At 37.8% G+C, this 14,271-nt stretch overlaps 1 protein-coding gene across 3 annotated transcripts in view; it reads left to right on the forward strand.

Moving 5' to 3' along the window:
* Positions 1-14,271, forward strand: part of MTM1 (myotubularin 1) — a 91,258-nt gene that overhangs the window by 13,105 nt on the left and 63,882 nt on the right. For all 3 annotated transcript variants that reach the window (XM_087813451.1, XM_087813452.1, XM_087813453.1), the window contains 2 exons: positions 4,289-4,399; positions 9,417-9,518. In XM_087813451.1, the coding sequence (XP_087669577.1) occupies positions 4,289-4,399; positions 9,417-9,518 (213 nt within the window). The remainder of the gene's footprint in view (positions 1-4,288; positions 4,400-9,416; positions 9,519-14,271) is intronic.

The raw sequence follows: 14,271 nt of genomic DNA on the forward strand, positions 1-14,271 counted from the left end.
TCACTGCTCAATTCCAGTGGCCTTGATTGAGCCCTCAACTTTTTAACTTCTCTGCAGCTATGCGGTATTGTTGATTACTCCTTCCTTCCTTGTAACTTTCTCCATGCATTCTTGGCTCTTCCACTTCTTTCTGCCTCTTGCCTTTATTACAGTTTATTTTTATCCTTCCTACTTTCTTATTTCCCCAGAATTACGTATATTTCCCCAGAATTTTGTCCTCGCCCTCTTCTTTCTCAGCTGTCAGTTGCTTTCCAATTCTATAGCTCTGTTCCTGATTTTTCATTTTTCATTCATTGACTGTTTCAGAGCCTGCTGTGTGTCAAGGACTTTGCCAGGTGCTAGGATATAATGGTGCGTACAGCAGACAGTCTCTCCCTCATGAAGCTTTAGTTCTGATGGCATTGACAGACATTAATCAGATAATCACACCAGTTGCATGGGAACAGTACAGGGGTGTGACAGTTTGAGGAGCCCGCAAAATTGTCCTGAAAAATGCTGCTTGACCCATAGTCTGAAGAACAAATAGGAGTTACCTAGATGCTGGGCAGAGGCTGAGTTGAAGAGAATAAGCTGAGAAAACAGCATATGAGAGGCCCTGAGACCAAAGGGATCATGTGAAAAGGTGATAGTGTGGCTGGGTTGGGGGCTAGGAAAGAGGTGAGAGATGAGCAAGAGAGGCAGGTAGTGGCCAGAGGTGTTTAGAGGTGAGCAGTGAGAAGCTGCAGAAGTGGTTTAAGCAGAGGAATGATAATATCAAATTTACTTTTGTGAAAGATCACTCAGGCTGCTGTTTGGAGGGCAGATTGTAAGTGGAGTAGCAGTAGCTACAAAGAGACCGCTGTGCCTATTCCAGTCATCCAGAGAAGGTTCTGGTAGAGTTGGAGAGAGGTTAACAGATTGGAGATTGATTTAAGAGGTAAACATGAGAGATTGGATTAAGGATAATGGAGAAAAGGGATGACAAGGATGACTCCTGGGTTTCCAGCTTTGGTAACTGGATGGATGGAGTGCCAGCCATGGAGATAGGAAGGTATAGTTTGGAGAGAGAAACATCACATGTTTAGTTCTGGACATTTTGAGTTTGAGGGGCCTTTGGGATCTCTTCCAGTTCTGTATTTCCAGCTGCCTCCTGGATATCTGTTCTTGAATAATTTATTATAATCTCAAATCCAGTGTGTCTAAAACTGACAAGGTTAATCTTCCTCCTGAACCTCCTCGTACGTTCTTTACATCTCTTGGTGGTTGTCCCAGACACTTGAGTCTAAGTCTGAGTCATCTTTAATTCTTCCCCAGTGGCTCATCTCCTTTTGCTTTCCACCTCAGTCACTTTCCACTTTCTTTTTTTTTCTTTAAATATGTTTTTATTGATTTCAGAGAGAGGAAGGGAGAGAGAGATAGAAACATCAGTGATTAGAGGGAATCATCGATTGGCTGCCTCCTGCACCCTCCCCCCCCTAGGGACTGAGCCCCCCCAACCCAGGCATGTGCCCTGACCGGGAATCGAACCCTGATCTCCTGGATCCTAGGTCGATGCTCAACCTCTGAGCCACGCCCGGCCGGGCTAACTTTTAATTCTTAATTCTTCTCCTTTTTTTTTTTTTTTTGCATTCTTGCTTCTTTGTTAGAGTATCCAACTTTTATTTAGTGTCTACTCTATGTATTTAGGAATACAGTTGGACAGACACTGATAATCTCACTATAATCTAAGCATAATAACAGACTGCCTGATAGTATGTTTTTAATAATTAGATTGTATTGAGAAATAAACACATTATAGTATACAGCTATGTATGTTCATAGTTACTGAGTAGTGTCTTTTTTCTCCAGGGATTTGGATTTCAGTCATGTAGTGATGTATCTTATCCCATGAACAGCTAAAAAAATACCTCCTTATAGATACAAACAGAAAGACCTGTAGCTGCATGCCAGAGCATATTGAGCCACTATAGTTGCATAGCACAGCTACGTCTTTCAAATAGTAAGGGATTCTTTGCTATAATAATAACTTCCATTGTTTTTTAGCTACCGTGTGACAGTCACCATGCCAGGTAATTTATGGCCATTATCTCTAATCATCCCTACTTTACAGGTAAATGTGGCTGAGAGATACAGTAACTTCTTAAAATCATCCAGCTAATAAATGTCAAAACTCAGATTTGAACCATTTTTGTCCAACTTAATAGCTTGTGCTCTTTTCTCTACATCATAATAACCATACTCTTACACTTTTTAAACTTTTTATTTTGACATAATTATGAACTCTCAAGAACTTTGAAAAATGATACAGAGAGGTCCAGTGTATACATCATCCAACTTCTGCAATAGCTGTATTGCTTTATCAAAACCAGGAAATTAATTGGCACAATACAGTTACATCAGTTTTTTCATGCCCTCATTTTTTTTCCATGTTTTTCCATACAATTCTATCATATTTTATCCCATGTATAAATTTATGTAAGTATCACCAACAGTCAAGATATGCAACTGTTCTGTCAATGCTAACCAACTCCCTCATCCTGCCCCTCTATAGCCACACCCTCCTTCCCCTCAACCCCTGACAACTACTTCTCTCTTCTCAGTTTCTACAATTTTGTCATTTCAAGAATATTATAAATGGAATTATACAGCACATGACCTTTTGAGATTGGCTTTATTCACTCAGCACAATGCCCTTAAGATTCTTCCAGGTTATTGCATGTATCCATAGTTCACTCATCTTTGTAGTTGAGTAGCATTCCATGTCATGGATGCACCACAGTCTTATACTTTTTGAATTTCTGGAATACCCATGAACTATATTATATTTTATGAAGAAATGCTTAATTTTTATATTGTGTTTTAAGGGGAATGATTTAAAGTAAGAGAAAAAACTTCATTCGTATCCCCAAAAAGACATCTTTTAAAGAACAAAAATTCAATAAGCACCTTAAAATTTTTTTTTATCAAAGTCATCTAACACAGTCATCTTCCTGTCTTTGTCCATATAAATATATATTTTGCATTGTTGTAGTCACAGTGTATTTTGTATGCTTTTTTCCATTTAAACTTATTTTTCCATGTACCATAATTATTTTAGTAGCTGCATGCTAATTCAATTGAGTGGGCTAACTGTAATTTTCTACACCCTGATTTTCACCTCTGGCTCCCTTGAGCATTTTCATGCATACTGCTTTTCCTTCTGATGCATGATAGTTGTAATATAAGTTCTTAGGAGTGCAGTTATGGAGTCAAAGTGTAGGACCATTTTTATCGCTCTTTTGATATGTGTTCCCAGACCTCATCTTGAATCTCAACCCTTCCTCGTATTTTCTAAGCAAGTTACTAAAAGTTTTTAAAGCCTTGGTTGCCACAACCAGAAATGGGAATACTTCACCTATATCCAGAATGGTTGTGAGGATAAAATGAAATGATGCATGCCAAGCCCCTGTTGTGCTACCTGACACAGATGAGGAATTCTGTGTGTGGCAGCTGTAGTTACCTTGTTGCAAGGATTACAGAATGACTTTGCTAATGTGATTTCATCATGCCAGCAGTCTTATGGAATCCTTGTAGCCAGCATTGAATAAGAAATGATGGAGAAGCATTGCTATACATTCAGGTCCTTCCGATTTGAGAAATGTACTCATGCCTAAGATCGGCATGACTTCCAGGTGCTTGGCTTCTAGTGGGGGAATACAGACATAGAAGTTCATGGTAACAAGATAGAGTGAAGCAAGTGGTGTAACAGCAGTCTGAATCAAGTGTAGAACTTCAGAAGAGAAAGTGGACAATACTGTGTGATCTAATTGGAAAGCAAGGCTTCGTGAGACGTGAGATGCGTGCTGAGCCTAGACTGAAGCCACAGGAAGAATTTTGGTAGTTGGGAAAGATAGATCATCTTAGTCAAAGGGAGCACCATGCACAAAGTACATAGGCCTGATTGTAGATGAAATTTTTGAAGAACAGTGAAGGCGTTCATTTAGTTGGAGCACAGAATGTCATGGGATAGAAGCCTGCAGAGACAGGCTGGAAGCAGCATCATGGGCCCTTGAATTGTGTACCTAGGAGTTTAGTCTTCATTTTGTAGGCAGTGCAGAATGGCACATGTTTGGGAATGCAGTTTGGTTGCATAACTGATTATTTTAATGCTTGCTCTTTCATGTGTGATCTATATCATATTTTCGTTTATAAAAAGTGGTAAAAGGGCAAAGATTAAACACCCTGAAAGCATACGGTGGATTTAAATTTATTTTTGACATTTTAATTATACTGACAGAAATATTGACTTTTATATTTTTGTCCATTACAGGATTCTGCTCTAATACTTGATGTTCCTTTGGGAGTGATCTCAAGAATTGAAAAAATGGGAGGCGCGACAAGTAGAGGAGAAAATTCCTATGGTCTAGATATTACTTGTAAAGTAAGAGATTCAGTACTTTCTTACATAAAAAAAAAAAAGGCTCGCTAGTGTTGAATGATAAGTAAAAGTTAATGTGGTTTAAAAAAAATCAAAGACCTCTGTTCTTCCTTCATGATCAGGCTTTCCAAAACCAAACAGGGAAATAGCCCTATAAAAGTGACCTGCTGCTGTGACCAAGTGTGAGGACTTGAACTGGTCATTTTGTTAGCTTGACTGAGTAGGAAGAAAACTTTATAAGTAAAATTTCACACTTTTTAGTTTTTGCCCAGGTCTACTCCTAGTGTCCTTTCATGTGATGTGTTACCAGCTAGATACCTTCACACTGTGAAAGTAAAGAGAAATGCAAGAGATTTTGGCCTCTGTTAACAGGATATGTTCTTATTTCTAACAACCTTTCTAACTCTTTCATAGATAATTTTCAAAGGTAGTAGCCTAACATTTTGTTTTTGCATGGTGAGTGGCCGAGATTTAATGATAACACAGTTTAATCAGTTATAATAGTAATCATCTATTGAGCGTCCAGGTCGGTCCAAACACGTGCTAGGTGGTTTGCATTCAGTCCTTAGGGCAAACCTCTGAGATGGACAGTGACATCCCCATTTTATAGATGGGGAACCTAAGGATAAGAAGAATTAGGTAACTTAGCTAAGATTACCCAACAAATGGCAAAGTTGGGATCCAAATACAGTGAGATAATCATTTTGCAAACAACAAAATAAACCCTCTGGCAAGAAAACTTGTTTCAGGGTATTATCAGAAGACCACACTCTATAGAAGAATGCCCAATCCTAGAAAGAGCTAGAGGGCTTTGGAGATCATCTGTCCCAGTGGATCTCACACCTAGATATGCCTCAGGGTAACCTAAAAAAAAAAAACCTCTTTAAAAATGTAGATCTTTGGATTCTACCACAAATCCTACTGTAATCTCTGAATGTTGGGTCCCAGAAGGTTGGGACTCTTTCAAATGTCTTATTCTAGTGCAAGGGTTAGCAGCTTTTTTTCTGTAAAGGACCACATATATTTTTTAGACTTTGTGGGCCAATAGCATCTCTGTCATATATACGCCTTTGTGATTTGCTTTGTTTTTTAACCCTTTTAAAATATAAAAAAAAACATTCTCTTAGCTTGATGACCATACAAAGACTCACCTGGGCTGAAGTTTGGTGACTCCTGGGCATTCCAAGTCCTGTATTCTATGTATGGGGAAATGAGGCCTCTGCTAAGTGGGATTACTTGCCTAGGGTTGTCCAAGGAGCTGGTGGAAGAACCAAGAATGAAAACTCAAGTCTTCTTTTCCTAGTCTCGTTCACTGTGATTTCTTAAAATCAATCTCCTATGGTTTTGTTTGGATTAGGAACACAATGCAGTTTTTTGTCTCTGATTTATAAAAGATCAAGACTAGTACACTCTATCAGAAACAAAGGATTATGTCATTTTTAGACTTGCACTAAAATTCTCCATCACACTCCCCACCTTGCTGTTTTTGTTTTTGTTTTAATCCAAGCTACCTTGTTGCCTTATCTATGATCCCAGCTATAGTCTACCCTTTGAGACCTAGAAATATGGGGATTTACTTTTAAGGAAAGCTTTTGTGTTTTGCATAAAAGGATCCATGGGAGTATAGTGTTATATTACAGTACTCAAGGGAAAATGGGGTTGCTATTTTGATGTTTTTGAAGTGACTTTTATTCTAATAGAGTTTTTAACAAATCCTACTTGTTGCCTTATCAATAGGAAAAGCTTGTATTAACTATTAATCACCCAAAATTAATAAGAGAAAGTACATTATTTCCCTTTGACTGTTTATTGTAAGAACAAAGGGCTGGGAACACCTCACCAGGCATAATTCTCAAGTGTTACATATATACATGGTGTCCCAAAAAATGTATACACACTTTGAATGACTATAAAGTTAGTGTTTATTAACATGTAGCTCATTTTCAAAATTAAGTGAGTTATCAGCTATTCTACACACTTTGAATGATTATAAAGTCAGTGTTAATACAGTTCATTTTCAGAATTACGTGTGTTATCAGCAGTGTGTACATTTTTGGGGGACACCCTATACTTCTTGGAATTAGCATTAAGCTCAAAGACAATGACCAAGAACAGTGTTGTACCACAACCTTTTAACTCAGTTATCTCCCTGGAAACACCAATGTCACTAGAAACAAGTTCCATTTTCTTAGTAAGACCTGAAGTTGATTAAAGGGGATCTGCAGCAGTGGGATAAAGACTCACCCTCCTCCCTCTCATAGGTCAGCTGTCATCTGTAGTCAGTAAATGTCATAAAACTGTGTTTCTGTACTAAAGCAAGTAGTCATAACCCCTATACATTTGGTTATGCCAGCTCTGAACATGGGGATTTCTGTTTGCCTGTAGCAGCTTTCACATGGTGGATATACATTCCAGTGGATGCTGCCTAGCAACAGAAGCAAAGATAGCTCTGAATATGTGAATCCTGACTGCCCAGGTTGCATAACCCCTGCTAACAACTTGGAGCCTTAACACACACACACACACACCCCCACACCCCCCCCCACCTCCCCCCCCCAAAGCATATCATCAAAAAGCTTTCTGTCTTCTTGCACACTTCACTCCCATTTACTCAGTTTAAAGACACTGCTATTTGCCCTAGCTGGTTTTGCTCAGTGGTTAGAGCATTGGCCTGTAGACTGAAGGGTCCCAGGTTCAATTCTGGCCAAGGGCACGTACCTCGGTTGCAGGCTCAATTCCTGGCCCTGGATGGGTGCATGCAGGAGACCACCAATCGATGTGTCTCTCTCACATTGATGTTTCTCTCTCTCCCCCTTCTACTATCTCTTGAAAAGCAATGGGGGAAAAATATCCTCAGGTGAGGATTAAAAAATAATAATATTTATTATTATTATTATTTCTTTGTTGTTGTTGTTAATGCTCACCTGAGGATATTTTTTCCCATTGATTTTTTTAGTGAGAGAGTGAGGGTGATGGGGGTGGGTAGAAAGACAGAGAAACATTGATGTTAGAGGGACACATGGATTGGTTGCCTCCCACATGTGCCCTGACTGGGCTGGGGATCAAACCTGCACCCAGGTACGTGCCCTTGACCAGGAATTGCACCCTCGGCCTTTCGGTGTGTGGGCCAGTGCCCTCATCACTCAGCCAAACAAGCCAGGGCAACACTGTGCTATTTTGAAGTCAGCAGTGATGGTGTTATTTCTTTAGAAATACATTCTAAAAATGATACCTCAATAGATCAACCCTCCAGTGTTGTTGCAACAAGGGTGTGTTTACTTGGACTCATTTATTAAAGTGAGGCTTGGCTCATCCCCATGTGACCCAGTTGTTAAAGAGGCTGAGGGTCTAACTACGAGACTCTTACGTCACAAGACACTTTTCCAGGTGTGCTTCCCTGATGAGGCAGACTCTAAGGAGAGCAGCTAGAACTTAATAGTTTATGCTCATATTTCTCTTACAAATGTGATCTGTCTCCTATTTGTTATTTGCCTTTTCCACTTCAGTTTTCTTGTTGGCAAGGTGAGGTAGTAGTTCTTTCTGACCTTTAATTACATTGGCATCAGATGGCAAAAATAAGTTGCTTGAATTACTTATGCTTTGGCACATTGAAAGTAGTTGCTGGAATCACTGATAGATCAGAATAAATATTTATCCAGAAATGGTCTAGTTTCTTGCTGAGTGGTTAAGAAAATGATGCTTCTGAGTTATCATCTGGCCCAAGGCTGTTCAGAAGAAAGTTCCTCACAGCTCTTTGAGCCCTGATACTTCTTATGTTATATTTGTATCTCATGACATATTCTTTAAAAGCGTATCATCTTATTGAAATGAGTTTTTCCTTCTGTTTGACTAGTGTTTGGCATCATGAGCCAAAAACTAATATTCCAGTTTTCTTGGAATATGTCATAAATCAGTTTTTGAATTTTATCCAGTTACGTGTTTTTAAAAACGAAAGCACAGAATCTTGGAACTGGCAAGGCCCAGTAGATGCCATCTGTATACAGAATGATCGGTCCTGGGTCATTCATTAGAGGTCTTAGAGTCTGGTTCTTTATACTTCCTTTGCTGCCATTTGCATTTTGGGTTATATATGGCAAGGCCTTTGCTGGTCCTTCACATCAAAGACTTAGGAAGCTATAAGAGTGCTCTTGAGATAATAAATTAAAAAACACTTTGACAAATGTGAAGCTGGTGACATCCAAAAGGGAAGGGACTGGATCTGTCTGTCTTATGTGTATCTGTATCCCCAGGGTCCAGCATGGTGCTCATTTCTGATTGAAAGTGCATGCAGTACACAATATTGATTTAAGAGACAACCTAAAATCTCCAGCTTTGAAAATAAGATAGAATGTTATTTTGATGTATAATACAAATTGATATTTATGGGAGCTTATTTTGTTTAGATTTGGTTTAAAGGAAGGGTTTCCTGCTTATTAAAGAGATATGTAATAGAAGCTATCCTTAAAATATGGTTCGATCATTAATTTTTAGTTCCTGGAAGCATAGCCACTCCTAACATGGAGTAATATAGAACTCTGGTTACATAGAACTCTGTGAAAGTAAAACTGTGTAGTAAAAGTGTATTACATTACTTGTATGAGAGCTTAAAATGCCAATCATTTCCTAATTTTAAAAATAAGACTTTAAAAACAGGTGTAAAGGGAAAAGCTTCTGTATTTTAATGACATGTTTGACAATTTTGAGATTACATTTGCTAGCAGATATACATTTGAAAAGTTCTATGAATAAAATACAGTTTTGTAATTAAAAATTTTAGCTCTGTCTTCTCTTTAGCACTAGTTGCTTTGTTTCTACATTCATGATTACAGTAGGAATATTTTCATGGGTTCTTAAACTGGATATTTCAAAATATCATACAAAGCAAAGTAATTTTCTTTGTAATCTAGATGAATTGCCCTTTTAGGTAAGTGAGTCTTTCTACTACCTTTGTTGAATAAATTTTTGGCTAACAAATATGACTTTATTTGAAGTCTGATCTGTCAAATTTCCTGCCCCATAGGACATGAGAAACCTGAGGTTCGCATTGAAACAAGAAGGCCACAGCAGAAGAGACATGTTTGAGATCCTCACGAGATACGCCTTCCCCCTGGCCCATAGTCTGGTAAATTCCAGGATTCTCCTCAGCGTTGGAAGGTTCTTGGGTGTTTCCTCTTTCATATACTGTCTGTGCTGCACTTCCCAGTGTGATGTCTATGTGAGGGTGTTTCTTAAAGATGACTGAACCATTCCCAGAGGGAGTAGGCCTCTTGTGGGATGGCTCACCCCAGGCAACTGTAGTGTTGGCCTTGGGGTAGGTTGGAGCCCAGAGTGAGCCTGGGAGCTTGACTCAGAGCAGCTGTGCTCTCCCACCCCAGAGCATGCTGTTGTTCTTAGCCAGGCCTCTGTAAAAGGCTTGAGGTTGTGAAGTGGGACATATCGGCCTTAGTGCCACACAGGGAAGTCACATCCCAAAAGTCATTGCTCTCAACTTGGGAACTAACAAGGAATGTGGGTCCCTTGCTTTTGCGGCACCAGTTGTAAATAGGAACAAGTCCTCTGAGCCTAAATGCCATTTAAGCAAAGACACTTCTAAAATTCAGATACATTGTACAGGTACTTCAGGCAGTTGCTGAATAAGGCAGGCTTAATATTTTTTTAAGGAGTGACACTTTAGATGTCATTTGATAGCATTTAGTTTATATTTGGCAAGACAGACTTATGTCTGTCTTACGGCGTTTACTTATAATCTATGATTTCGTCTATGACAAGATTCAGGATTTGTATACCTAGAACTTTTCCTTCCTCTTCACCAAACTGAGTAATCTAGCTTTGTTTTACCACGGGATTTAAATAAAGCTTTCCATACATCTTGTTCTTAAAACAATCTTTGTATTCTGCCTTTGTCTTGCCTTTTTTTTTTCTCATGTCTTGCACGCATATTCTTACTCCTCTATTCTTCTGCTTGGTGCTAAACAACCTTGGAGGTAAACACCTTCTAAGGGGTAAGCAAGGAAATAATTCTTAAAAAAAAAATAAAAATGTGTATATATATATATATATATATATGATATCATATATATATCATATATCACATATATATGATATATATATGATATCATATATATATATGATAAAGATAAATATGTTGTCAGTGAGACTGAAGGTGATGAAATAAATAATTAAATAGAAAAGTGACTTTGTAATGTATCTCTTCTTCCTATGGCTGCCTTTTAAATAATTTATTTTCAGTAAATGCCTCAGATTTTATTCTAGTAAGAAAAAGGCTTCTTCCCAAATTTCATCAGCACTTGTTTCAAAGGAAATTCATGATTGATAAAAAGGACAATTATATTAAGACTGCAGAGGTCTGGAAGGATATGAAGTACTCATCCTGAGTCGTGCTTTGATTATAGATTCAAATATAATCCTTAAGACAAATGCAGTGATATCATGGAGTTGAATACCTTTTCAGGCTTTTCTCAGTTTTTGATTAAATATGTGATTTTTTATTTATTTATTTATTTATTTATTTATTTATTTATTATTTATTTATTTATTTATTTACTTATTATTTATTGTGTTTATTTCTGTTTAAAATATTACAGATGTCCCTTTTTCTCCCCAATGATCCATTCTACCCCTTCCCACCCCCCTCCCCAGTGCCTCTCCACGCCATTGTCTGTGTCCTTGGGTTGTGCATATATGCATATAAATTCTTTGGTTAATCTCTCCCCCTCCCACCCACCCACCCTCCTCTGTCCCTCTGACATTCCTCAGTCTGATCCATGCTTCCATGTCATTGAATCTATTCTGTTCATCAGTTTATTAAGTACTTTAGATTCCACATATAAGTTAGATCATGTAATGTTTGTCTTTCTCTGCTTGGCTTATTTCACTTAGCATAATATTTTCCAGGTCCATCCATATTGTCCCAAAGGGTATGAGCTCCTTCTTCTTTACAACTGAGTAGTATTTCATAGTGTAAATGTACCACAGCTTTTTTATCCACTCATCTACTGATGGGCACTTGGGCTGTTTCCAGATCTTAGCTGTAGTAAATTGCACTGCTTTGAACATAAGGGTACATATATTCTTTCTGATTAGTATTTCAGGATTCTTAGAGTATATTCCTAGAAGTGGGATCACTGGGTCAAAAGGCAGCTCCATTTTTAATTTTTTAAGGAACCTCCATACTGTTTTCCATAGTGGTTGCACTGGTCTGCATTCCCACCAGCAGTGGACTAGGGTTCCCCTTTCTCCACATTCTCTCCAGCACCTGTCCTTTGTTGATTTGTTGATGGCAGCCATTCTGACAGGTGTGAAGTGATACCTCATTGTGGTTTTAATTTGCATCTCTCTGATGATTAGGGAGGTTGAGCATTTTCTCATGTGTCTCTTGGCCATCTGTATGCCCTCTTTGGAGAAGTGTCTATTCAAGTCCTTTGCCCATTTCTTAATTGGGTTGTTTGTCTTCTTCTTGCTGAGTAATGTGAGTTCTTTGTACACTTTGGAAATTAGCCCCTTATTAGATACATCCTTCACAAATATGTTCTTCCAGACCACGGGGTTCCTTTGTATTTTGAGACTGTTTTCTTTTGCTGTGCAGAAGCTTTTTAGTTTGATGTAGCCCCATTTGTTTATTTCTTTTGTTTCTCTTGCCCTAGGAGATGTATCAGTGAAAATTCCACTACATGGGATGTCTGAGACTTTACTGCCTGTGCTTTCTTCCAGGAATTTTATGGTTTTGCGACTTATATTTAAGTCTTTTATCCATTTTGAGTTTATTTTTGTGTATGGTGAAAGTTGGTGGTCTAGTTTCATTTTTTTGCATGTAGCTGTCCAATTTTCCCAGCACCACTTATTGAAGAGACTATCTTTACTCTATTGTATGCTCTTGCCTCCTTTGTCAAATATTAACTGACCATAGTGGCGTGAGTCTGTTTCTCGGGTCTCTACTCTGTTCCATTGATCTATATGTCTGTTGTTGTACCAATACTAGGCTGTTTTGATTACAGTGGCATTGTAGTACAGTTTGATGTCCGGTAAAGTGATCCCTCCCACTCTGTTCTTCTTTCTCAAGATGGCTGCAGCTATTCGGGGTCTTTTTTGGTTCCATATAAATTTTTAAAATGTTTGTTCTAGATCTGTGAAATATGCTGTTGGTATTTTAATAGGAATTGCATTGAATTTATAAATTGCTTTGGGTAGTATGGACATTTTAAGGATATTAATTCTTCCAATCCTTGAGCATGGTATATTCTTCCACTTGTTTAAATCTTCCTCTATTTCTTTTTTCAGTGTCATATAGTTTTCCAAGTACAGGTGTTTCACATCCTTGGTTAAGTTTATTCCTAGGTATCTTATTTTTTTAGTTGCAATGGTAAATGGTGCTGTGTTCGTAGTTTCTCTCTCTGAGAGTTCATTGTTGGTGTATAAGAATGCCATTGATTTCCGGATATTGTTTTTGTATCCAGCTACCTTGCCAAATTCATTTATCAAATCTAGTACTACTTTCATAGAGTCTTTAGGGTTTTCTATGTACAATATCATGTCATCTGCAAATAATGACAGTTTTACTTCCTCCTTTTCAATGTGGATACCTTTTATGTTTTTTTCTGTCTCATGGCTGTGGCAAGGTCTTCCAGTACTATGTTGAATAAGAGTGGTGAAAGTGGACATCCCTGTCTTGTTCCTGTTTTTAGGGGAGATGGTTTTCATTTTTGCCCATTGAGTATGATGTTGACTGTAGGTCTGTCATATATGGCCTTTATTATGTTGAAATAGGATCTCTCTATTCCCACTTTGCTTAGAGTTTTTATCAGAAGTGGGTGCTGGATTTTGTCGAATGCTTTTTTTGCATCTATTGATATGATCATATGATTTTTGTCCTTCATTTTATTTATGTAATGTATCACATTTATTTGTTTTGCAGATGTTATACCAACCTTACATCCCCGGAATAAATAACACGTTGTCGTGGTGTATGATCTTTTTAATGTATTGCTGCATCCGGTTTGCTAGTATTTTAGTGAGGATTTTAGCATCTATTTTCATCAGGGATATTGGCCTGTAATTTTCTTTCTTTGCAGTGTCTTTATCTGGTTTTGGGATTAAGATGATGCTGGCCTCATAAAAAGAGTCTGGGAGTTTTCACTCCTCTTGAATTTTCTGGAATAGTTTGAATTGAATAGATGCTAATTCTTCTTTGAATGTTTGGTAAAACTCACCTGTAAATCCATCTGGTCCAGGACTTCTGTTTGCTGGGAGTTTTTTGATTATTGCTTCAATTTCATTAGTTGTTATTGGCCTATTCATGTTTTCTACCTCTTATTGATTCAGCTCTGGATGGTTGTATGCTTCTGGGAATTTGTCCATTTCAACCATGTTGCCCAGTTTGTTGGCATATAGTTGCTCATAGTATTTTCTTACAATCCTTTGTATTTCTGTTGGGTCAGTTTTTATATCCGCCTTTTATTTCTGATCTTATTTATTTGGGTCCTCTCTCTTTGTTTTGTAGTGATTCTGGCTAAAGATGCTTCAATCCTTTTTATGTTTTCAAAGAACCAGCTCTTGGTTTTATTGATTTTTTTGTATTGTTTTTTTAGTCTCTATGTCATTAATTTCTGCTCTCATCTTTATTATTTCCTTCCTTCCACTTCCTTGGTGCTTTTGTTACTGTTCTCGTTCTAGTTCTTTTAGTTGTTGTGTTAGATATTTCATGAGATCTTTTTCTTGTTTCTTGAGATAGACCTGTAATGCTATGAATTTTCCTCTCAGGAATGCTTTTGATGTGTCCCATAGATTTTGGATTGTTGTGTGTTCATTTTCGTTTTTTTCCATGAAGTGCTTGATTTCTTCCTTGATGTCATTGGTAA

The sequence above is a fragment of the Miniopterus natalensis genome, chromosome X (genome assembly GCF_054644295.1).
Source record: "Miniopterus natalensis isolate mMinNat1 chromosome X, mMinNat1.hap1, whole genome shotgun sequence".
In the NCBI taxonomy this organism is placed as follows: Eukaryota; Metazoa; Chordata; class Mammalia; order Chiroptera; family Miniopteridae; genus Miniopterus; species Miniopterus natalensis.